Raw genomic sequence first — 24,724 nt, forward strand, 5'->3', positions numbered from 1 at the left:
CCTTTGAAGTATATGCAAGGTGAAGCAGGAAAAAATAATCTGATATTTGTTTCTGACCTTCGTCCACGGAAAACAAAAACGTATGGGTGTCCTTTAGTAAAGCCAGTCCCCCGTACACGCCCGCGCACACACACACACGTACTTTAAACAAAAACTCAAACCAAGGGCGTCTCTTGGCAGCAGCCCACAGGTATATTCCAAAGGGATCGGCAGGTTAGGGTTAATTGCCGAATCAATAATCGGCCGGGGAGGGTGGGGGTGGGGTCATCTGTTTGTTGCTCTGCCCTTCTCCAGATGTATGGATGAGCCAGGACAAAAAGCCGGCAGAGGACGTGTGAACCAACCGCCTTGCAGCGGAAGGACGAACTTCGCGGTAGCCACGCAGGGCCCCGGCGGGACTCCGCGTGGGCTCCTGGGCGGCGAATGAGCCCTTCGGACGCGCTCCTGTTCAGGGGGTCTCACTTCCTAACGCATTTCCGCAGCCCCTGAGGTAGTTCAGCTGCTACTTCAGCGACTTCCGCGCGCAAAAATAACGGAAAAACGCGGCGGGACGCGGAAAGAAGCGGCTTTCCCGGGTGGTTTTGTTTCCCTCTCCTCCCGCAGGGGTTCGGGGAGGCGGCGCGCTGGCAAAGACCTTTCCCACCGCCCACAACGGCCGGGTCGGGGCCTAAGAACGCTTGTGTGGCGCTGCTTTGCTGCTCCGACCAAAGAGGCGCGATCGCCCCCTTCCTTCCCGACGCTGCTTTCCTCCGAGGGCGACGGCCGCGCCGGGAAAGCGCCTGGCGGTGGCTGGGCTTCTCAGGCGCCCTGACCCTGGGAATGTCACGCCTCGCTACTTCGCTTTCAGAAGCTCTCGGACAGGCGCTTTGTTCGACCCCGCTGAGACCTCCCCGAAAGTGTTCGCTTCCCCCCTCCCCCCTGTAAAAGATACTTCAGATCGAGGGAGCCGGTTCACAAGTGCGGGGCAAGCGGGCTGAGGCCGGAGCTTTGTTCGGGCCGAACAAACCAGCCGGCGCTCGCCCGCCCGCCCGCCCGCTCCGGCCTGAGCCGCAGAGGGGGAGGCCAGGAGAAAGGGGCGCCTTAATCCCTCCTCGGGGGCCGGGGGGGCCTTCGCTGGATTTCCTCTAAGGGGGGAAGGGAGAAGGGGAGAGAGGCGAAAAAGGTGGGCTGGGGGAAAGCGACGAGTCCTTCAAGGCGGGCTCACTTTAGCAAGAAAGAATAGGATTGGCGACCACTTTCCGGAGGGTCTTCGCAGCGACTTTTCTCCCAGCAAGGAAATTCAGGCGAAAGGATGCGGGAGGGAGGGAGGGAGGGAGAAGAAGGGAGAAGGCTGGTCCTGATTGTCTAAACAGAGGAGCATAATAGTAACACAGCCACAACATCCGCGGGCGCCTCCCGTGAAAATTAAAACAACTGGAGTCTTGGGCGAGGGGGACTTGGAGACGGTCTCCATCCTAAGGTCTCCTCCTGCGACGGAAGCCCTGCCACAGGCGCGCCCCCTCCTCGCTTGAACATCCAGGATGCGCCCGGCGGAGAGATTCGGGGCTGGGAGTTGGTTTTCCGAAATGCAGGCGGGAGCGCGCCCGGCACGGGCTTCCGTGAGCGTAAGGCCGCAGCCCCACAATACCCCGATTCCCCACCACCCGCCGGGTCGCTCAGGAGAGGTTGGCACTCCTCTGCTCTTCTCCTCTGGGTCTCCCGTGAACTCCGTGGAAACCCCGAGGCCGGGGGGGGGGGGCAGAGCCGCGGGTTCAGAGGGCCTGAGGGCTCAAGGAGTCGGCGAGCCCCGAAAAATGGGTCAGGAGGGATCAAGCTCTCGTGTGAAGGCAGCCAAACTCCGCGAGGGTCCGTGATGGGAAAGACCGGCGGGGGGGAAGAGGAGAATCTGTTGCTGAAGAATCTTCTCCCGCGTTTCTTTCTTGTCGAGAGAAATGTACAAAAAGCTCCCCGGCCGGTAACTCGGCTCGGTTTGAAGAGCCGAAGAAAACTCGTGTTTGGCAACATTTACAGCAGGCGCCTCGCTTGCTTTATTATTGCGAAGGTGTTTAGAAAATCAACCTGGAAGGGCCCCGGTTTGCAAACGATGGGGAAAGCTCGCTTTATGTGGGTTTGGCTTAGTTGTGTTACAGTTAACAGCTTGTAAAATAAGGTTTGGTGTGCCCCGCGAACTCAGCCGATGGTGGTTTATTCAGTAAATGGCGGTTCAGCCGATCTTGGCAAGCCTCGGGACAGGAACCAGGCCATCACCTAAGCACAGCTGGCGCCATTTTTAAACACCCCTCCCTCTTGGTAAAATAGGCTTTTCTGCTGGGGAGAGAGACGCTTCAGAGGTGCATGGAGGCGGGGGTGCTCTCGTCATGACGTCACGCCCTCCAACCCGAGGAGGTTGCTTCACACGTTCACCTGCTGGCCAGCTAAACCGTGCAAGTAAACACGTGCGTAGAAATCAAATCGCTTCCAAACAGGGTAGAACATCTTCTGGACGCCGGTTTTCGGCTCTTAGCTAATTTTAAGAAAGGAAAAACTCAGGTCACAACTGATCAGGACCCACCCACCCCCTTGAGTCTGCGCCCTGCCCCTCCCTCTCCTGGCAGGAGCTCCAGCTAGAAACGAAGCCTTGGGGAGGGGGTCTTCTAATGTCCCCCTCCCCTCCAAGGGTGAATGGAATGAAGAAAGGGAGGGGGCTGGTGAGGACTGGAAGGAGCGGCCGGGAGGGGGTTTCTCCGACCGATCCGAAGCGGCGCAACCCGAGGGCTGTGATCCTATGGCCGTCTGCCGGAAAAGATACTGACTCCTGCTCGGCAAGATGGCGCTCTCTGGACGCCCGTCAAGGCGGGCAGGATCCGAGTAACAAGCAGGTCGGGGAGAAACTAGGCTGCTGCATTCAGACAACCCATGAAGTTTGCATTTGGTTTTAATCCGAAGAGAGGTGGTTTATTTTTTTGAACTGTGTAAACGTGGCTCCTTCGGTTAATCTGCGGGTTAGGATGTTGTAAGAAACCGACCAGACCTTCAATCAGAATCCGGGGAAAGACTGTTGGGGGAATGAATGCAAATCCATGAATGGTTTATTTCGTTTTTTTCCTAACATTACAGTCGAGGCTCCACAGACCCACAAACACACCTATTAATACATACAAACTTCGAAATCCCGCAAGGGGGGGGATTGACTGTTTCTTCACTTGAACCCACCCCCCCCCCGCAGATGAGGAAGGGGGAGGGCGGAGTTTCCCCTACTCCCAGTCACGTTTCCATTTATTTAGTTTTGCAGCCCCAATTTCGGGGTTGGGGGTAACGCTAAGAAGGAAACGGCCCTCGTTCCGGCCTGCTTAGGAGAGGACCCCCCCCCCCCGCGCGCCCTCTTTCCTTCCGCACCGTTTTTGTCAATATTAACAAGATTATGAGAGCTGCTCTTTAAAAGATGTGATTTTCTCTCTCTCTCTCTCTCTCTCTTTTCTTTTTAGGACTGGGGGGGGGTGGGATCATCCGTGCCAAAGTGCCAGGCACCCCCGCCCAGCTTACAGCTGCGTGTAAACCCGCCGCTAAAATCAATAGGGTGGCGGGGGGTCTCTTTTGGGGAGGCTCCCCTCCGCTGGGCCGCCCGCCCAGGCTCGCCACTGAAGCGAATTGAGGATTTATGAAGAGAAACTTAGCATAAATTATTGCCGAATCTGGGAGTCGGTGTGTGGTCTCCCTTGTGGGAAAGGGGGCTTAGCTCAGAGTCCCCCGGACGCCCATCGAGGCCTCCTGAGCTTGATGGAGTTCCACGGGATATAATTGACTTCGGGGATTTGGGTCCCGTTTTCCCAACGCGTCTTCTGGCGTCTGATTTGAATAACCGCCCCCCCCAGCCTGATTGTTCCATTTGCACGCAGAAGACTTGCGTTCACAAGACACGCTTGCCCTGCCCTCGGAAGGAACCGTTTGCTGTGTTCCCCCAACAGACAGAAGCGTAAACTAACCAGCAGACTCACTCGGTAGGGCTTTTCTGGCCCCAGAAAAACAGGCATGGTTAAAACTAACCAGCTTCTTCCTTGACCCGGTTGTCTGAACAGATTGCTGAAGAGCTGCCCCCGGTTAAATGCCAGGCGCTCTTCTCTTGAAAGGGGAAACAAGATTTCGAAAGAAAGGGTGGGGGGATTACGCCGATCTCAGTGCGGCCCCAGCCGGGTAGATTGAAAAATTAATTTCAAGCGCAAAGACGCGCGTTCCTTGGGGTGACCCGCAGGTTTCGTAAGAATGCGGCCTTTCCGCCCAGGCTGTTGATCTATCCAGCTGAGATGTGGTTGGTTTTCCTCCCAAGAAGAGGCCTTGGCGGTTTCGTGCAGGGAAGGCCGGTGGATGAGAGTATAACGGGGTTCCGTTCCTCCAGGAGCGCCCCCCCTCCCGACTTGGATTTCTTTCCAAACCGGCGGGCTGCAAGGAGGCTTCCTTGCTCCCGAGGAAGTCCGGGGCTGGGCGCTCCTGTCAACCTGGTGGTGCCTCTGTCGTGGAGCGAGGGGCACCCAGGAAGCCGAAAGGCTGAGCAGGCCCGGTCCTTCTGCGCTTGCAAGACGGCGGGGGTCCTTTAGGCCCAATTTTCCCACCCCCTCCGGAGTAGCTAGATGCTGGGACCTTTTGAGCCGGACTCCCAATCTGCAATTCCGCAATTCCAAAACCTAAAAATTTCCCCGCGTTCTGGTTTTCCCAGGAATCTGCGCCCACCTCTTGTTATTCCGGGATGTTAGCGGGATAGCGAGGAAAAAGAAGCATTTGCTTTTTATTACAAGAAAAAAAAACCTCGGTTTTATTTGGGGGGGGTCATCAGTTGAGGTCTGTGGGTGTTTTCTTCCGGCCTTCCAGGAGTCCAAGGATTGCCCAGGCGCAACGAACTTACTTCCCCCAGACTTGGGGGGCAACATAGCTCCGAGACCCCAGAAAGTGGCGGGTGCTTGCCTGTTTCTTTTTCTGGTTCCTAGTCCCTTGAAGATAGACTGCCTTTCTTCATGGAGGGTCGAGCGAGTTATCGCTCGGCCAAGTGCCTCTTTTCTAGCCAAACGGTTGCGTGAGTCCATGGTTAACGGGGCGGGGGGGGGAAGCAAAAATGCGTGAAAGGGCTTTTCAAGGCTGGGGATAGCAGAAGAGGGGTGGGGGTGCTCAGCCAACTGAAATCCTTTGCCCGGAGTTATATTATGGGCGTCTTTCCTCGAAATAAATCTTATTCTTTCCAAGGCCTGGTAGCAAGAACCGATTCGCGCCTTTAACAGCAGCCGAGGGGTTAGGGAGGGGCCCGCCGGGACGCGGCTTTCCTCCTCTTTGGTGTTCCGCTTTGGGGAGGGGAAGGAAGGGAGGGGGCTTCAGCATCTCTTCCCAATCCCATTTGGGAACAGAGCTGCAACTGGGCGCCCCTGGGCGCCAGTACACGTGTCCGTTGGATGCGCTGCCCCGAAGCCCCCCGCTGCCCCTCCCTCCCCCCGGACCCCCGCCCTTCCCCTCCCCTTCCCCGCGCGCTTTATTTTTGCTGAATTAAGAAGGCGACGTCCTCCCCTTCAAGTACCTTTGTTAATATTGAAAAACGTGCGTTTGCATCTCAAGCGGCCTCACTTAGGCTCCGCCGCCATTTCAATATTAATGAAATTGTTTAATCTCCTAAATTCGTCGTGTTTAAGTTACGTTTCGGTGAGTTATTGACCAGCAACAAAAATGTGGTTAATGGGGTGTGTGGACGGGTGAGTGTGGGCGAGTGTTAAAAGAAAAGGTGTGTGTGTGGGGGGGTGAGGGATGTTCCGGGAAAGAATCGCCCTCCCTGTGGAGGGGGCTAATTTCTTTCTGGCCGTCCATCTGCGAGACGCCGCGTTTACATAGAGCAGAGCGAAATCCCCGGCGTGATTTAGCAGCGGAATGGGGCCCTTATTACAGCCTCTCCAAGTAGCCGTTAGCCCCCCCCCCCTCCACCCAGTACGCGCATTTCCGCGGGCGAGTTTTTTTTTTACTCCCTGGGCGTCTTGTCTTTAAGGTGGGGAAATCAGAAAGGCAGCGCCCTCCCACGAGTTCCTCCCCCCCCCGACACTATTTCTATCCACTGGTGACGGATTCAGGATATGCGTCCCCAACTTTCCAAAGGAGGGGATTTGCAATTCTTTCCCCCGAACCTTCCACCCGCCGTGTGAGGTGACCGAGCGGTTGCAAACCTCCCCACCCACTTCCACGGACGTGGGAGAACGGGTGTCCAAGACTCCAGGACCCCACCCTCTCCGAGTGGACATTTGGGCACAGATCGCGGTGCCTCAAGTGGCACAGCGTTCCACGAGACATTTCGGGAAAAGCAGCCAGGTTTGGTTCGGTTAATCTTTGGCTAGGCTTGGAAAGGGCACCACTAAGGCGTCCCCCAATCCTCCCTCCTCCTCCTCTCCCTCCCCTCCGCGCTGCCCCCTTTTCTCACTAAAGCGCTCTTGCTCCCGGCCCAGCTGCGAGGGGTCACCGGCCTCTTGGCAGGATTTGTACGCGAGATCAAAGAGCCTAGGAATGTCTCTCTTTTAGACACGGGTACAAGTCCTTGGTGGAATTTTAGCTGGGAAGGAAGAAAAAAACCCGCAGGGCTGCAAAAGGGATGGGAGCTGGGATGGTTTGGGGGAGGGGGTCCTTCGCCTTTCCCCCCACGCGGAAGACAGTTCTCCTCCTGTGAAGGTTTTGATCAGGCTTGCTTTGAACCTGGGGCCTGATCCCAAATAGCAAGGCTTAGACAGGAGAGCTGAGGTGCGGTGAGAAGAATATCCATTTTATGGAGCCTCCCACCGCCCTCCTCCCTTCATGAGGACCAGGATCTTAGCGAAAGCACCAGACGTTCTTGGGGAGAGCGTCTGAAGGCCGGCGATTCACCGGCTTCGTTCTCGCTAAGTCAAAAAGTGGCTTGCTGGCTTTCGAGTCAATGCTTGGTGCGAAGCTAGCTGTGAGGGTTGCGATTTAGCCGCGAAGGGCCGTCCCAGGGACCCCCTTTCTTCAAAACTAGGGGGGGGGGATGGCGCTCGGCCTCTCTCGAGGGGCGGAGATTTGCTCACCTCGTTCGCCTCTACGCCCGTCGGGGAAAGCGGCTTTCCTGCCGGCCAGGCCTCCCTTGCAGGCGAGGAAGAGCGGCGGAGATGGAGGCAGCTCGGCTCAGCGGCTGAACGGAGAGGCTGGAGTGCCGCTTGCGAGGAATCGAGGCGGCCGGATCCCTCTCCCGTCCCCGTCCAGCTGTTAGCCGCTGGGCTCGCGGGGCCCCCGGGTCGGGCCCTGCCCACGTGCCTCTCCCGAAGGGCCGGCAGGAAAGGGGACCTGGCGGAGGGAAGGGCGGCTCAAACGCGGCGGCGCCGCCTGGATCTCATGGGCGCCTTCCCGCCAGACGGCGAAGTTGGCATCTCTATGCGGCTTTTCCCGCTCGCCTCGCCTCTGACTCTCCGGGGAAGGTTTAGCTTTTAGCGCAAGGCCGAAGAATCAAAGTCTCGGACCCTGCCGCCCCCCCCCCGCCCCCATTCCCGCTCCTAGGAAAAAATGACCTGGGGGAAAGAGCGAGGCCTCCGCAACCGGCAGGGAAGCGGTTTTCCTTCAGCCGAGAAACCGCTGCCTAAGTCAGCCCCGCCGTTTCCTCCGGACGGCCCCCGCGCACCCCCGTCCTCTCCTCCTGAAGCAAAGCGGGCTGCGCTGGAGGTTGAACTTCCTTCGCCCTCCTGGAAGGCGCAACCTTCTTCCCACCGAGCGGGACTTGTGCCCCAATAGGGAACCCGAAGCGGGGGGGGGGGGCGGGAAGATGCCCCCACTGCCCTGCGCTTCCTGGGGAAAGGGAGCGCGGCGCGGCGGGCATCTGGCCCAGAGGAGCTTCTGCAGCCGGGGGTGAGCGGACGGCCAGGCCGAGGAGCCCCTCCCGCCAATAGGTCGGCTCCCCCGGCACAGCTCCAGCCCGGCTCGCTGGGTTGTACCCGGCGACGGCGCAGCTCCACGGGCGCAAAAGCCGGGCAGGCCGGCTGGTTGGCGGCCGCAGCTCTTCCTGGGGGGGCGAGGCTGGCCGCTCCCCCCTCTGCCGGCTCCGAAGCGCTTCCCATTGGCCCCCCGCCTGCCGGGGAGGGGGGAGCGGCGGGCTGCAAGCGGCGACCCCCTCCGCGCCGGCCCTGGAGCCCCGCCCCCTCCCAGGCGGGTGTCATCGCGGAGCGAAGAAAGTGGCCCATCAGCGCGGCGCCTCGACGGGGGCCATTTCTGCGCCAGCCCCCGCCCGCCTAGCTCAGATGGTCGGCAGGCGGCAGGAGCAGGAGGAGGCGGCGGCCGCGCCAGCGCTGGGCACGGCCGGGGCTGCTTAGCCCGGCGGCTGCGGAGAGTCGGAAAGGGGCTGCCGGGTCTCCCGCCCCACAGCCCCTCCGCCCGTCCGCCGGCTGTCCCTGCCGCGAGAGCCCCGGCCCGGCCCGCCGAAAGGAGGAAGGCTCCGGGCCCCGTCCGCCGGCTGACCTCGCTGGCTCTCGGCGCCTGTGAAGTGAGTGCCCGGGGCGGGAGGGGGGGGGCTTGTCTTTTCCCTTCGCGGGCTGCGGGGGGAGGGAGGTCCGGACGGTGCCCCCCTCCGCGCTCGCTGCGGATGGCGCGGGACCCGCTAACGGGGAGGGGCGAGCCGTTACAAATTGGGAGAGGCGTCGGGAGCCCGCGGAGGGGAGGGAGCGCATAAAACGGACGGGAGAGCGAGCGAGCGAGCGACCAGGCGCCCAGTGCCCGGCTGCTGCGGCTCGGCGGAGCTCTCGGCCGGCCGGAGGAAAGCGCCGCCCCCGCCGGAGGAGCCTGCCCGTCGGCGTGCAGGGGGGAGGGTGGCCAAAAAGGGGAGGCCCCGGAGGGCCGCGAGGCGCGGGATACCGTCCCGCGGGGGAGGTCCCGGGGCTGTCAGCCGGCCAGGCCGGGCTGGAGGTCGGCCCCCGCTGGGCTCGCCCCTCCCGCCGAGCGGCCGCCCCCGCCCCCTCCCCAATCCTGCCGCGCTCAGCCTGGGGAGGGGTTGCCGGCTCCGCCCGCCCCCCCCCCCCGAAGAGAGCGAGCCAACTTTGCCCAAGGGGGGCGCTCCCCCGCCCGCCCCGCCCCCTCCTCCTGCTGGCCCAGCCCGCTAATTCCGCCTCCCTGCGCTGCAGATCCCGGCCGGCCACGCCACCGCCGCCGCCGCCGCCACCATGCCCCGTCCGGGCCGCAACACGTACAGCGACCAGAAGCCGCCCTACTCGTACATCTCGCTGACGGCCATGGCCATCCAGAGCTCGGCGGAGAAGATGCTGCCGCTGAGCGAGATCTACAAGTTCATCATGGAGCGCTTCCCCTACTACCGGGAGAACACGCAGCGCTGGCAGAACTCGCTGCGCCACAACCTCTCCTTCAACGACTGCTTCATCAAGATCCCGCGCAGGCCCGACCAGCCGGGCAAGGGCAGCTTCTGGGCGCTGCACCCCAGCTGCGGGGACATGTTCGAGAACGGCAGCTTCCTGCGCCGCCGCAAGCGCTTCAAGGTGCTCAAGGCCGACCCGCTGGCGCCCTCCAAGCCGCCCCCCGAGGCCGCCCACTACCTGCAGGCCCAGGCCAAGCTGCGCCTGGGCGCCCTGGCCGCCGCCGCCGCCGCCTCCGCCGCGCCGCTCGGCCCCTACGGGCTGCCCGTCCCGCCGCCCTCGGGCTTCAAGCACCCCTTCGCCATCGAGAACATCATCGCCCGCGAGTACAAGATGCCCGGGCCGGGGGGCGGACACGGCGGCGGCGGGCACGGCGGCGGCGGCGGCGGCGCGGCGCTGCCTTTCTCCGCCATGCCGCCCGGACCGGCCGCCTACCCGCTGCCCAACCAGCTGCCTCCCGCCTGGCCTCACGTCTACGGCTCGGCCGGCATGCTGGACCCGGCCGCCCCCATCGCCGTGGCCGGCGGGGACTACGCGGCCGCCGCCGCCGCCGCCGCCGCTGCCTACGGGATGCCGCTGAAGCCGCTGTGCCACGGCGGGCAGACGCTGCCGGCCATCCCGGTGCCCATCAAGGCCACGCCGGCCGCCGCCGCCGCCGTCCCGGCTCTGCCCGCGCTGCTGCCCGGCTCGCCGCCCTCGCTCAGCCCGCCCTCCACGCAGACGGCGCCCAGCCAGGGCAGCCCCGCCACCCCCAGCGAGACGCTCACCGGGCCGCCCTCCGTCCTGCACGCCGTGGTGGCGGTCCACTGACCCCGGCCGGCGCCGCCCTCCGCCCAGGAACCAGCGGCGCGGCGGCCTCCGGAGGGGGCGTCCAGGGGCCGCCGCCGCCGCCACCACCCCCGTGCTGTCCAGCAGTGGCGGCTTTCCGAAGGTCGCCAAGTCGGTTGGATCTTTGGAGCCAGCCCCCGCCGGACCCAGCAGGACGAGAGGCAGCCGGGGCCACGATCCGGACGGGGCTGCGTTCTAGCGGCGAGGGGCTCGCAGCAGCCCGGCGTCCTCCTTTCGCGGACGCGCGTGGACTTTGCAAAGGCTTCTCCCCCAAGCGGCCTTTCCGGACCGCGCAAGCAGGCGGCGAGGCTGGCTCTCCTCGCAAGGCTGATTGCCGGTCCGCAGCTCCGCCGGTCCCCTGCGTGGCAGGCTCGCCTTTCCAAATGCCGCCTCCTTCTCTATGTTGCAGGATGGCACTGGCGAGTGGGGAAACGCGGGAGGGGGAGGAACCCGCGCAGGAGAGGATTCGCGCCCGGGGCCACGGGCAAGCCAGCACCCCAAAGCGACCGGCGTTGCAAATCCTCTTCTTGGAGGGAGCAGATATTCCACCCGCTGGATCTGGTGGTTGAGACTCGGCCGATTTCCCCTCCCGGTCAGGACCCACGGACGCTTCCTCGGAAGGCAATGCCTCCCCCCCCCGGTCGGGGCTTGACTTGCGAGGAAATCGGGCTGTTGCGACCGGCTAACTGTAGACCAGCTGGGAATGACCCCGAAGCACAAATTTGACTTGTTACCGTGTAAAGACGTGGCGGGGGGGGGGGGCGGTTGCCTTGCTTCGCTTGAAGCGATAAACTTTGACTGGGACGGCCCCAGGTGCGGACGAAGCGTTGTCAAGGCAGCGCGACGATTCCCCGGTCCGCCCGTCCGTCCGTGAACGAGCGAGTGAGCGAGCGAGCGTGCGCGTGTGTGTTTCAGCCCTTTCCCTCTTGCAACGCTTAAAGTTTAATTTCCACGCGGGGAGAGCGAGGCTCTGAAGTTGTTTTATCGCCCAGCTTTGCTCTGCAGGCGTTTTCCTCTTTGGGGGTGGGGTGGGGGAAAAGAAAGGGGCCCGGCCTTGCCTCGGGGGCTCGCCCCGGGAGGGAGGAGGAAGGGAGGCGCGGAGGCCCCTAAATCTACCCAGCCAAACGGAGCGTCTCCCTTTTCCCCACCGGAATGTTTGCAGACAAACCAAGAGAGGGAAACGTGGACGTGTCTGTGGATCCGGATGGCTGCCGGTTGTGTCCGATGCACTTTTATCCCGCTCCCCTCCTTCCCTCGCCATAGCTAGTGCGCAGCTGCCCCCCCCCGCCCCCGTTTGGTGAACTGGTCAAGGGCCCCCACGACAGGGAGGCGCTGCTCCGAAGCCCTGAGCGCAACGGGGGGGTCGGATCCTGAGGGGAGTCGGGGGCGGAGCGCATCCCGAGACGCCGGAGCCAGAGGAAAAAGCGCTTTGGGTGGGTTCTGAGGTGGGGTGGGGGTCTTCCTGAAGGGTCGGGGCCGAGCGCTGTCTTCCGTTCCCATGTGGGCGGCTCGGTATTGTACAGGATGAGCATGATATTTAAAATATGAATGTTCTCGTGAATATCTTCAGCATGTGTGTTTTCGGGCAAACGTTTGACTTTTTTGGTTATTATTATTGTTGTTTTCCTTGATATGGTGTTTGGATTGTTGTCGGTTGGGTCTGGGGAGTTTTTTTTCCTGGTCTCAAAGTGTCTATCTTTAAATTATGAAACTAGCCGTCCAAATAATATTTTCTCATTAAAAGATGTAAAGGCGGAATAGTTTTTTCCCCTTTTTCGGTCGTCTTTTAAGCTGAAAAGGGAAGGGGCTGCAAATTCGCTTTGCATAAATTATTTCCGTAGGAAGAAAGCCTGAATGAACGGGGCGTGGGTGGGGGGGGGCTGTCCCTGGGGAGCACGAGAGAAGCAGCTTCAAGATCTCAGAATCTGATTTGTATCTCCGGATTTCTGGTCTAATCAGCCTGGGAGGCGAGAACCGAGTTTTGTGTGGCTTCCTCGCTAAAGCCGGATTTAGCCCAGTTCGGGGAGATTTCAGCACCATTCAGCCGAACTCCTGGGAAGTTGGGTTAAGCCGCCCAGGCGACAGAAGGAAGCCCGCGAAAGTAGCTGACTGCTGAGTAAACAGGCCTCGGCACTATTAAGACCCCCCCCCAAGACCCACTCCAGAGGGAGAAACCGGCTCCTGTTCAGGTGCGGAGAATTTGATTTTGATTTTGCGGGACTGAGCCCCGCTTGACCGCCTAGCGCCCCTCGCCTTCCCTTCGCCCTTTGCAAGGCAGGAGTTCAACAGGGTGGCAGCCTCGAGGGCCTCGGGTGACCGTCCCGCGGGGAACGGGGTCTCCTGCTGGGCGCTCCCCGATCCAGCGTTTCCTTGGGCGGCGGCGGCGTCGCTTCTCCGGTTGAAAGGCAGCCTGAGCGGATGGCGGTGTGGCCCCCTCCGAAGTTGGCCCGCCGTGGTGGCTCGGCGTGGCACTTCCGCCCGGAGAAGTCGGTCGGTCCACGCTTTAGCGGCTACTTTTCCTGGCCGCGATGGAAAAGGTAATGAAAATAGAGTAAGCCGATATCCGTGGCGGCGAGACTTCTGAGACGCTGGACCTTGGCCGGCTTTTCGGCTGTGGATTTGTGGGGGGTGGGCTCAAGACTGAAGCCCCCGCCCGTTTACTCGGAAGTAAGCGCGGTGCGCCTCCCGAAGGAGCAGAGGAAGTTAGGGTTGCCCTATAAAAGGGACTTTGCGCCCGACTCCAAGCGCCGCCTTGGAAACGGCCCCCCCTCGCGAGCCGCTTCAATGTAAAAATCGGAGATTTCTTCTGCAGCTGCTTCTGGTCCAGAAAGGCGGGGTGGGCTCGTGAGCTTTCTAACGGGCCGGGCCGGGGACTCAGGCCCAATTCGCCTTCCTCCCCAGAGGGAAAAGGGCGGCGTGTATAAATACAACCCACCGTTGGATTGATTAAAATGCACCGGATACTAGAGACCTGCGGAGGGGGGGGGAGGGGGCCGAGCCGCCCCATTCATCAAGGCCAGCCCACGATTAGACCGCCCTGATCAGGCAAGGGGAAGCATCCGCGACTGGGTCCAAGATGGGTGGACGAAGAAAAAGCGGGGGGGGGGGGAAATGAAGAAAGGCGTAGCGCCCTCCCCACCTCCCCAGAGTTAATCTGGCGGATAAATCCCGATCCGACAGGAAACCAGGGCCCCCGATCCAGAACCCCCCTCCCAAATGGACCTAATGGCAGCCCAGCTTCCGCTTACTCGTAAGTAGGTCTGGTCTGAAGGAGCGCTAAATCGCAGGGTTGGGAGATTGTAGCCCAGCCACGCTTGGCGGGAGGAAGCGCCCCTGAAGCCCGGAGGAGGGGGGGGTCCTTTTAAATAAGGGAGAGAAGCTGGCAGGCCGCCACCCGCGCGCAGACGGGAAAAAAGGGGGGGACGTCTGGTGAGAGCTTGACTGGAGTGGCAAACGTGGCGGTGGGCTGCTTTCTCTTTTTCCCAGACTCGGTTTCCCATCTTGCCACTCACACCCCGCCCCAGGAGAATGTGGCAGTAGCCCAACGGGCTTACACTGGAGTAAACAGAGGAGAGCGTGCTCGATCCCTTAACTTGTCGGGTGGGGACAGCCTAGCAACAGGTGCCCTTCTTGAAACAGTATAAACTCCGTCTTCACGTTGGTCCTCTGGGTCGCGCCGCGAGTCCCTAGCAAAAGGTGGCTGGGAGCTTTCCTGCATCTGGTCTAACAAAAAATTGTAGCTTAGCCTGCGGAACTCCGCGGCACTTGAATCGGTTTTGCCTCACAGCGGCTCTCGGCTGTTTCCATCCGAAACTTTCGACCTTGGGTCTGTTATTGGGACACTCCGAATTCGACTCTTTTGAGAACGGTGGTTATTTTAGAAAGGAAAAGGGATTTTTTTTTCCTTGTAAAAAGGAGCGAGGCTATTCGGAAGTCCCTGAGCACCTGTTTGCGCCAGGAATTTTGACCAAACCTCAAAAAAAACCGGAGTTGGATCTTACCTCACAAGGTGAAAAAGAAGCTGATTTTATCACTTAAAAAACAAAAAACAAACAAAAAAAACCCTTCTTGGAATGCAATTAGCCGGCGAGTCGTGGGAGAAGCCAACCGACTTTGTTCCGCAGCCATAAATAAATAAACACGAGAATTAAAATGCCCTTTAATAAAGGAAACCTTCCATCTGTTTCCCAAAGTCCTCGCTGGCTTTCAAAGCCGCTGCCCAACTTTCAAGATTACTTGAAAGGGGAAGAAAAGGCAGCCCGAACCCAACACAGCCCCCCTCCCCGCCAGGCCGAGGAGATAGCCTGGTGGGGGTGGGGGTGGGCGTGGGGGGGGGAGATACGACGGGGCAGAAACGCCGGTCTGGGAACCCAAGAAGGAGGTGGTATTTGTTTCTTTTAAACTAACAACAAATTATCTAATTAATATGTTTCAATTACAGCCTGTGGAAAGGCGGCTTTGGACCGCCTGCCGGGAGGGACCGTAGCTTTCCAGCCCGGGACAATAACTTCACAGCTGATTCTTCACTCCCCCCTCCCCCCCCACACACTTCTTGGGTCTCCGGGAAAACTGGCAAAGGAGGGCAGGAGAGGAAAAAGATTAAATATGTATATATATATATAAATGTTTAAATCTCCGTTCCAACCCCTCCGTTCCAACCTCGCTGCCCACCAAACTGCAGCACCAGGCCGAAAGTGAAAAATTAGCAAGCGGGGTGGGGAGCGGTAGAGAAAGAGAGAGAACCACCAAATGCTCTTTCCCCCCCCCCCCCCGCTCAGTTTCTCTCTTCACTGCGGGCTTCATTTGCAAAAAAAAGTGTGAAAACCGCCTCGCCCCCCCCTCTCATCACCCCCGCTGAAAAGCATTAAACAAATATATTAGAACGCTGTCACTTTCTCCAATTGACTAGATCAAACCCAGCCTCTCTGGACACTTCATTGCCTGAATGGAAAAAGGCAGGGAAGGGGGCAGCCGGGCAGGGCCACCACCGATGTCGCTGTAGCTGCCCCCCTCCCCCGCCTCTTCCCCCCCCCCCGCGCGCCCAGAGACAAAAAGCTGGCATTTCCCCCACCGCATTTCTGACCCAGAGACTAGGAAACCACCCCGGGAACCTTTTGGAATTTCAATGCTTTTTCTCCTCTCTCTCCCTCCCTCCCTCTCTCTCTCTCCTTGGCTTTCTCTCTACCCAAACCCCCGCGACCCCCCCCACTCCGGCCCTTCTCTTCGCCTTTCCTTTTTAGAAGGGGGGGGGAGAGGGAGTTGTCTCTTTGCAGGCAGGGCAAATTGTGTTGGCATCTTGTTTGGGAAGCAAAGAGAGGGAGAGGGGGGGTCTTGAAAGGAGGGAAATTAAAATATAAGGGGGAGGGGGCCAGAAAACCGGGCTTCTGTGCCAGGCTGCTTCTGCCAAACTTCAGTAAACACTTCTTTCTCTTTTTTTCCCTTCCTCAAGAAAGAAAAAGGAAGAAAAACCCAACCCGAGACGGTTTAGACCGGACTAGAGCCTTGGCTATTTTTCCTCTGATAAGCAAACACGGCTTGTTGGGTGCCTCTCCCAAAAGTTTTCTTGTGGTGCCTTCGCCCAGGAATAATTGAGGGCAAATTAAAACTTTTTAAAGCTTCCAGGAGGTGAGAAGGGCCAACAGTTAATTATTTGCTGATTTTTTTTTTCTTCTTACATTTTACCTCTCTGCAGGTTTTCTCTCTCTCCCTCCCTCCCTCCCTCCCTCCCTCCAAGCCAGCGGTCCAGCAAACAGTATAATATAGCATATTTTGCACGGGACTCCCTTTCCATGGGGCCGCTTCACATTGCCACTATCAACACACGAACACGCCCCACACAATCCCAATGTTCTGGGCAAGTCCAGAGTTAAAACGAAAAAGACTGAAGCAGTTGCTCCAACCAAATATTAAAGTGACAAAAATGATTACATAGCCACAAAACAGCCTTATTATTTCAGTCAATGGACTTTAGTTAAGTTTAAAATTTAAAGTGGCTGGAGGCCCTCTAGGAAAAAGTTCTGTGGGTATCAGTCAGTGTGAGCCCAGACCTTCTGGGTTACGCAATTACGTTTCAATGAATTAGCCTCGGCCCTCTGGGGAGATGCTTAAGGATACACGTGTTCATTCTGCTATTTAATTCAGCCGCTTTCCCTGGATAGAAAAATAGTTTCCAAAGCCTTCGTGATGGATTTTGCAACCACAGAAGACTTCAACATTTGGAGAGTGAAGTTATAGGAATAATCCGGCTTCACAGATATTTCTGTCAGCTAAGTTTCTTGCAGGCAGCGAGAGAAACCCTGTTGCAGTTAAGTTGAGCCTTTTTATTCCTTCATCCGGCATTCAGTGAAGGAAACTGCAGCCTATGAAATCTTCTGCCTGTTAATAAAACCTGTCAGTCTGAAAAAGAGACTCCCGGACTCCTAATTTTTACGCAAAAATAAGGTTTGCTTCATCTATATCTGTAACACATTTTATTGTTGTCAATTTTGAGGGACCCTTTCTCAAGACCGGCAGACCCGGAAAAACACAACCGTGTTCGTCTCAACGATGTCAAGGTTTATTATTTATTTTTGTCGATTTATAGCCAACTCCAAAGACAACGTCCCTTGGTCAAAACCAGGATGGAGGTGTGACAAATGGTAGAGATTTAGGAGGCTCGTCTTTCTTGCGATAGCTCCAAACACGACGACCTTAGCAATGGTTCGAACACACTGTAACACAGTCATGCAAACGTTCTCCCCGTCTGGGTGAGATGAAATATTTTCATCCTTTCCTAGGCAGGCCACCCTGTTTTTTTCGGAGGAATTCCCAGGAGGCCGAGGGTCCCCCCCCCATACTCTTGGAAGCTTTTGGATGAAAAAACAAGCCTCGTTGCTCCACGAGTTGAGCGTTGCTTCCAAGGGATCGTGGAGAGGGACACACCCAGGAACTCGCACAATGCTGTTTTTCTTCCCATTATTCCCCCCCCACACACACCCTTGTAATCTCTAGCTGTTGAAAGGTGTGTGGTCCAAGAGTACCCCCCCCCCAAAATATTTAGGAAGCCATAGAGAGAGATCTCCTCGTGTGTTGTGGGAGTACACGGGTGTCTGCATTAAATGGGAAGATTTGGTTAGATGGAGGTGGAGATTTAGACCACAGGCTTAGAGCGCCTGAAGGCCATCAGAGGCAGGGTCTCTCAACCTCGGCCACTGTAGGACAGGTGTCTACGGAGAGTCTGAGTCAGGGGTCTTCAAACTTGGCCCTTTTATGACTTGTGGACTTCAATTTCCAGAATTCCTCAGCCAGGCAAACTTGTTTGAAGACCCCTGGTCTGAGTTTGAAGTTTGAAGACCCCTGGTCTGAGTCATCCAGGTCATGGTTGTCCCAAAGGTGCTTTTTCAAAAGGCAACTGGAGTTTGTTTTTCCTTTTCCTTTAAGATAGGTGGGCATGCTGACTGGGGATTTCTGGGAGTTGAAGTCCACCCACCCTCCTAAAGTGGCTGAGGTTGAGAAGCACTGCAGTAAGTCTTGGCTAAGTCAGTCCTATTGATTTCAATGCCTGCCCTTCATCCGCACCTGATGCCAATCATCATCAACAATTAACGGTCACCCAGCAAAAGGAACATGGCTAGCAAAAGTCAGAGAGAGAACTTTGCTGGTCAGTGGGATGACTAGAAGATCTTGTGAGAGCTAATCCACCCTACCTGCAACAGGTAGGAGTGTGTGTGTGTGTGGGGGGGAAATTATCCACAAATTAGAGCATTGATGTGTGCCGTAGTGCCCACAGTAAAAAAATGCCAATAAAGGTTATCTTATATTAGGTATTCTCCTGCTCCTTTGACTGCTCCTTAGTTCTTCCTTCCCGGGTCTTTGGCATGATGGACCACTTGAGTTACTATCTCAGCTCCCATAACCTTAATTAAGATGTGATCCTCCCCTTCCCCCTTCCAGCTCAGCCTAGATTTATTCCTGCATGCCATATTTTTTTTAACAAGAGATTGGGGAAGAAGGATATGTGTACATTTGATTTTCCAACAGGCTCACTATGTAAATTGCAGAAAATAAATAATTAGGGGCAGCTGATTTAATTATCTTGCAACAAAGGGAAGCTGACAATTGCTTTGAACAGATAAGTCATTTTATGAATGAACCAGATTCCAGTAACTGTATGTGTCACACTGGCCATCTACTTAACGAACACTTATTTTGATGACTGTAGCGGGCTTTTATTATCCATTACATATATTATAATCCTGGAAACATAAAGTAATTGGCCTGTTACACAAGGGGAAGGGAAGAGGATCGGTCCTGAGGCAGAGGTCAGCTTCAGGCCAAGAAGAAAAATTGGACTTGGTTAACTTTAGGCTGCTGGGAAGTTCACTTGTTAGACTTCTGGTTTGTTTATTTAAAATATATTTATTCTGTCTCAGGGGAGAGATGTTCAAACAGCCAACAGGGAAAATAAATTAAAAGCTGGTATTGTAAATCAACAAGAAGGAGTAAAATCATAATACATCAATCTGCAGCACTCTGAAATCCAGACATTGGCAATATACCATGAAACTAATATTAAAGATGTTAAAATGTTGCCCATTAAAGCTCAGGCCAAAAAATTGCAACCATCAAGGTTGAGGTGAAACCCCTGAAACTTTGACAAAAATCTTAGTGCCATTCTCTCTCCCTCCCTCCAGGTATGTGGGGGTTCAGTACCCACAATCCTCAGTTACTGGGCAGGGATGACATTTTGGGAAAAATGCACCTTTTTTGCTTTATTTCAGTGGCTTTGAGCTTTGGAAGAAAATGTTGATTATTTTGATAGAATGCCTTTTTGATAAAAAGACCTCTTCCTTGCCTCATTTCCATTCCACACCAGTCCTTTTGAACCAGGAGCTCTCTGTGCTAAGGTCTCTGCCTCTGTGTCCCCAAGGTATGGTCCCAAAAGTCAAGATGGCAGCCTTCACTGTGTGATCAAAGGTCCACCTTTTATGTTCATGCGGTTGTCCTCTTTTTACTTCCTCCCTTCTCCTTTCCCCCTTCCTTCCTCCCTCCCATCCTGCACACAGCCCTGCTGCCGAGAGGACTACCCAAAGGGAACGCCTGGACCCAGGGGAACGGAGCAGCTGGCTGTCCTTGGCAATGCCAGCACTTGCAGGCAGCGCTTGCAGCCTTGCGGCTGACTGGGTGCCTTTCTCTCCAGTCTTGGTTTCCCCCCCCCTTTCTGTCTCCAGCCTCAGTTGCACAGAAGCAGGGAGAGGTGACTTTCAACCACAGCAATGACAGCCCCCAGCCATTCTTGGCCTGCTGCTTTGATGCTTCTCCACAGAGATCTCCCGTTTGGCTCCGCAGTTGTGCTCCTTCTGCTAAGTGGCCCCCTGCACAGTTGCCAGGAGGTTTTCGGCAGAGGCCATCAGCAGAGGAAGCTCACAGCTTCTCATTTTGTTAGGAAATCTCCCCTTCTCCAACTTCCACGGTTGTGCAACGTGCGGCCTGCTTCGCATTCCCCTCGACGCCTGTTCAGGCTTCTCTGCTCAAGCCAGGATTCCTGGTCAGGGCGAGAGGACAAGGCCTTACAACTGGTGTCTTGCCAAAAGCAGGCAGGTTGCTTACAGCTGCCGTGGGGGGAAAACTGGTGCACACCAGATGGTGTTGCATTGGAAACATATGCTGGGAGAGAAGAGCCTCCGGCGGCTTGCGCAAGGCCGACCCTGCAGCGATTCTGCAACGGAATCGCGGAACCAGCTGATCTCATGCTGGGATCAAAGCAACTGAGAATCAAAACAGACAAGTAGAGCGGTTAACCGGGAGAAGCAGAGAGAGAGCCGGGAGTTTGTGAGATCAAATCTGTGATTCCCTGGCAGGAACCTTTCCTGTGATTTCCAAATGAGGAAACATGACAGCGAAGTCCTTGACTTACGACCACAATTTCCACTGCTAAGCAAGGCAGTTGCTAAGTGTTTTATGACCTTTGATGCCACCGTTATTAAGGGAACGGCTGCAGCTGTTTTAAGTGAAGCCCAGGGTTGAAGGAGGCTGGCTGGGAAGGTGGCAAATGCTGATCACGTGACACACCGGGATGCTGCAACAGTCGTAAGTACATGCCAGTTGCCAAGGGCCTGAATTTTGATCACGTGATCATGGGGATGCTGCAATGGTCGTAAGAGAGAATTGGTCGTAAATCATTTATTTCACTGCCATTGTAAAACTTCAAATGGTCTCTAAATGCTGGCTGGGGAATTCTGGGAGTTGAAGTCTACAAGTCGTAAAGTTGCCAAGGTTGGAGACCTGTGTGTTATACCATATTTTTTATTATTTGTTTGTTTTCTGCACATTTATGTCCTGCTTTTCAAATAATTAACCCTACTGGCATTTTTTCCTGTTAAACTCACCCCACCCAGCTGGTATCCCCAAACCTACAATGCTTAAAATCAGGTAAACTCCAGACTAGCCAATATGCTAGTTTGGGGTGATAGGAATTGTACTCCAGGATAGCTTCAGGCCCCCAAATCGGGGAAGGAAATTTTCTAAACACATCCATTTCTCCTCCTTTTTATATTTCTCCCATCCCTCTCTTTCTACACAAACACAAAAACACACACATTCTACTACTACTTAAAAGAATTAAAACAAGTCAAATGTATGCTCTCTGCAGACAAAGTTGAAGGTTAACAGAACTTAAGGATGAAATATAGATCACCCTGTGCAAAGCCACTATGTTGCAGTTTAATTAAAAAGAATTCATTAAAGTGGTGCCCCATCAATGGTAATTAGTATGCAGAATTTATGCTTTGCCTAATGCACAAGGGCAGCGTATGAATAATAAACTCAGGTTAACCTTAAGTAGAAGACACTGAATGGTCAGGTGTTTCTTTTGGTCTTTCTCCAACACTAATGCAGGAAAGGTAAAGCTCAATTATGCATAATAAAAAAATTCTTGATTCTTTTTATTCCCCTCAAAGAAGAATCTGTTCAAATCTAGTCAATTGAATTTAATTTGTACTCGGAGATAAATAAATACTGGGGGGAAGAGGAGTATGAAAATATATGCTTTATAAATCGATGGGTTAAGAAGATCTTTTAGGAACCTTGGAGTTAGGTTCAAGTCTCAACCTCCTTGGCTTCAAGCCACCCCCCCCCTAAACTAAACTTCCAACAGCCTATCTTAAGTTCCACGAATTTCAACAGTTTTGACACTAATTGGAGCAAAACCTGGACCTAGTTCTTTGTTTGTGACAGGAAGCACCCACCCATACCTACAAGCAGAAGTAGCTGAGTCAAGGGAGGAGGAGCACATTGCCTTTCTCAGAAGGCAGAGTGATGACCCAAACCATGACTGATTCAAAGCATTTCCTTCTGAAAACCTTCATTCAGGTCATCTCTCCTCCCATCCAAGCTACAGAACTGCTCCGTCACAGAAACTCTGGAGCAAAGCAATTGAAGAGTCCAAGGAGATGGTTTGACCAGCATGTATAAGTAGACTGAGGGTCTACTGCAAGGGTTTCCAAACTGGGCAACTTTAAGACTTGTGGACTTCAACTCCCAGAATTCCCCAGCCCCAAGCTGTCTAAATCTGTTGGACCATGGCTTCCATCATCCCCAACCAGCATGGCCATTTGTTGAAGAGATGGTTCTGGGAATGAAAAACATTTGAAAAGCAACCAAGTTGCCAGAGCTAAATACTCGTGGAGAGATCTTTGTAAGGGTGTCTTAGGGTCTAGAAACTCAGTGTTGAGTTTTGTGCATAATATTCTTGTCAAACAAGCACCATCTTTTATATATTTGTTCAAAAAAAATGCTAACTAGATTTGGGTTAATTTGAGAACCCGCAGAATAAATATTGATTTACTTAAACAGAACACATTACTCACTTTCCCAATGTAATTCTGACGGTTCTAATTTACTTGCAGGTTTTTGGTGTGTTGTGTTTTTTTTGGCATCATCCTAGGAAGAAAATTAGACTTTCCCGTTTCAGAAGAAATCACAAAACCCAAATGTCAACTTCATATATCAAGCAATTACTTGAGGGGTGGTGGTGTTTATTTTGGGGGAGAATTTGCACATTATATTTACTTAGAAGGCCACAGGAGTCCTTCCAAAATAAACGGGGACCATAATTCTTGTCCAAACCCCTCGCAGTTCAAGAGCGTTTCTCATCCATTTTCTGCCGCATTAATGAGGAACAGCAGAGAGAGGCTCATTTATACTGTCTTTATGATAAGACTAACCTGCAGGGCAAATCAGGATTGAGGGCGAAGGCAAGACAAATGCAGGGGAAGCCATCTTGGCTCCCCTTTAATCCATCACTCGCAGCTTTTAGTTGACCGTCTTAAAGTTTGAAGGCTGCACTTTCAGTGAATGTGGCAACATGGAGGAGGTCCTTCGCCCAATCAGAATAGAGTTGGAAGGGACCTTGGAGGTCTTCTAGTTCAACCTCCTGTTCAAGCAGGAGACCCTATACCTTTTCAGACATGTGGCTGTTCAGTCTCTTCCTAAAAACCTCCAGTGTTGGAGCACACACAACTTCTCAAGGGAAGAGTTTCCACTGGTTAATTCTTCTCACTGTCAGAAAATTTCTCCTTAATTCTAAGTTGTTTCTCTCCTTGAGGAGTTTCCATCTGTTGCTGCTTCTCCTCCCAATCAGGTGCTTTGGAGAACAGGTTGACCACCTCTTCTTTGTGGCAGCCCCTCCCCTCAAATACTGGAACACAGATATCAAGTCCCCCCTAGTCCTTCATTAAACTAGACATACCCAATTGCTGCAGCCGTTCTTCATATGTTTTGTCTCCAGGCCTTTAAGCATCTTAGTTGCTCTTCTCTGCACTTTTTCCAAAGTCTCAACAACTTTTTTGTAGTGTGACCCAAACTGGATGCGGGATTCCAGGTGTGGTCTTACTAAGGCTTTATAAAGCGGTACTAATACTTCACGTGATTTTGACTCTTCCCTCCAGGATTGCTCTGATCCTGCAGAAACAGTGCATAATTCTGAAGTGAAGCTGCTTCTCCCAGCCGGCCACCCTGCAGTCATTCCAGGCAAGGGAATTCCAGCACTTCCTTGGGTCAAATGTCTGCTGGCTGCAAAGGAGCCTCCTTCCAGTCTGGTCCAACTGGAGGGCACCCAGTTGGAGATGACCCTGCTAATTCCTCAAGACCAGCTTCGCAAAGCAATCAAGGCCTTCCCATCCAGGTTTTTCCCCAGGCATCCGGGAGTCTTACCCTATTTCTTGTCCTCTTTTGCTCCTGGCCTGGCTTCTACAGAGGCCTCCACTTCTGACCTCAGTTCCACAGAGTGGCAGTGACAGGATAGCAGTGTTTCAGTATTTGAGGGGCTGCCACAAAGAAGTGGGGGGTCAACCTATCCTCCAAAGCACCAGAAGGCAGGACAAGAAGCAACGGATGGAAACTAATCAAGGAGAGAAGCAGCCTGGGATTAAGGAGGAATTTCCTGACATTAAAACTTTCTTTGTCTGGAATGGTCTAGGCCGGGTCTCCTGCCTGAGCGGGGGTGTGTGTGTGTCTAACTAGAAGGACCTCCAAGGTTCCTTCCAACTCTCTCATTCTGAACCCCACTTAAAATCCCCCCTTGCAGCATCGCCCCTCTCCTTCCCCCTTTGGCTTCTCCTGATCGACCTCGTGATTGTCGCCATCTTCATAACCCACTGAATTAAGTTTAGGAACGGGGCAGGGCGCATTGTCTTCCCCTCCTCCGCTGGGCCGAGAGTCCTGTATGTGGAGAGGCATTCTTCTGGGGAGCCTGGGGGTTCCTTAGCAACCCTCTGAAAAGCCCTATATGCATTGATCACACTCGATTGTCTCGGGCTGGAAGTGTGAGGTGCACCTTCCCCCCACCCCCGGGTGAGGAAGCGGTCATTCCTCTCCTATGGATCATCTGTTTACATCCAAATATTGTTGACTCGAACTCTCTGATCCCCGAGCATTTCCATGCGGCTGAAAGGACACAGTTAACACACAAGCCTCGCTTGCTCAGAAGGTCTTCGGTGGAGGAAGCAGATCAGCTGGCTGCTTTGAGAGTCTCACTTTCTCCTTTCTCTCCTAATTCAACTCTCCCCGAGTAAAGAAAAGCATTAAAATGCCCTTGACACCGACGATAATGCAAGTTTGATTGCCCTGGGCCTCCAGAGAAGTTAGGAAATCCTGGAGGTAATTGGAGATCTCCCAACTCCGCCTGTTCTAGATTTTCAGAGCTTTTGCTTTGGTTGGCAATGATCCCCACTGGCTAATTACTCCTGATGGAGCAGCTGAAGGGCCTGAGTTAGGAGCATTTGCTAAGGAAGCCATCAAATAGTGGAGAAAATCTAAATTTCTATTTATTTCCACTGCAAAGGATTGATGATACTGTCTGCCAGCCATAAAATATGACTTAAATTACAGTATCTGTTTGATTTTCTTCCTTCCTTCCTCCCTCTCTCCCTCTCTCTCTCCCTGCCTTTTTCTTCTCTTTTCCTTTTTCTCCTTCCTTCTCCACTTGTTATCATTCTCTCCTTCCTTCCTTCCTTCCATTCTTTTTCCCCTTCCTCCCTCCCTCCCTCCCTGCCCCCTTT

The 24,724-nt window shown here is 54.9% G+C and overlaps 1 protein-coding gene across 1 annotated transcript; it reads left to right on the forward strand.

Moving 5' to 3' along the window:
* Positions 1–9,152: 9,152 nt before the first annotated feature.
* Positions 9,153–10,169, forward strand: FOXB1 (forkhead box B1; the record flags this gene model as incomplete). The annotated part of the gene is made up of 1 exon (XM_081337730.1): positions 9,153–10,169. The coding sequence occupies one exon, from the start codon at positions 9,153–9,155 to the stop codon at positions 10,167–10,169; it is 1,017 nt and encodes a 338-aa protein (XP_081193856.1).
* Positions 10,170–24,724: the final 14,555 nt, after the last annotated feature.

This window comes from Vipera berus (genome assembly GCF_964194415.1).
Source record: "Vipera berus genome assembly, chromosome: 12".
NCBI classification, from domain to species: Eukaryota; Metazoa; Chordata; class Lepidosauria; order Squamata; family Viperidae; genus Vipera; species Vipera berus.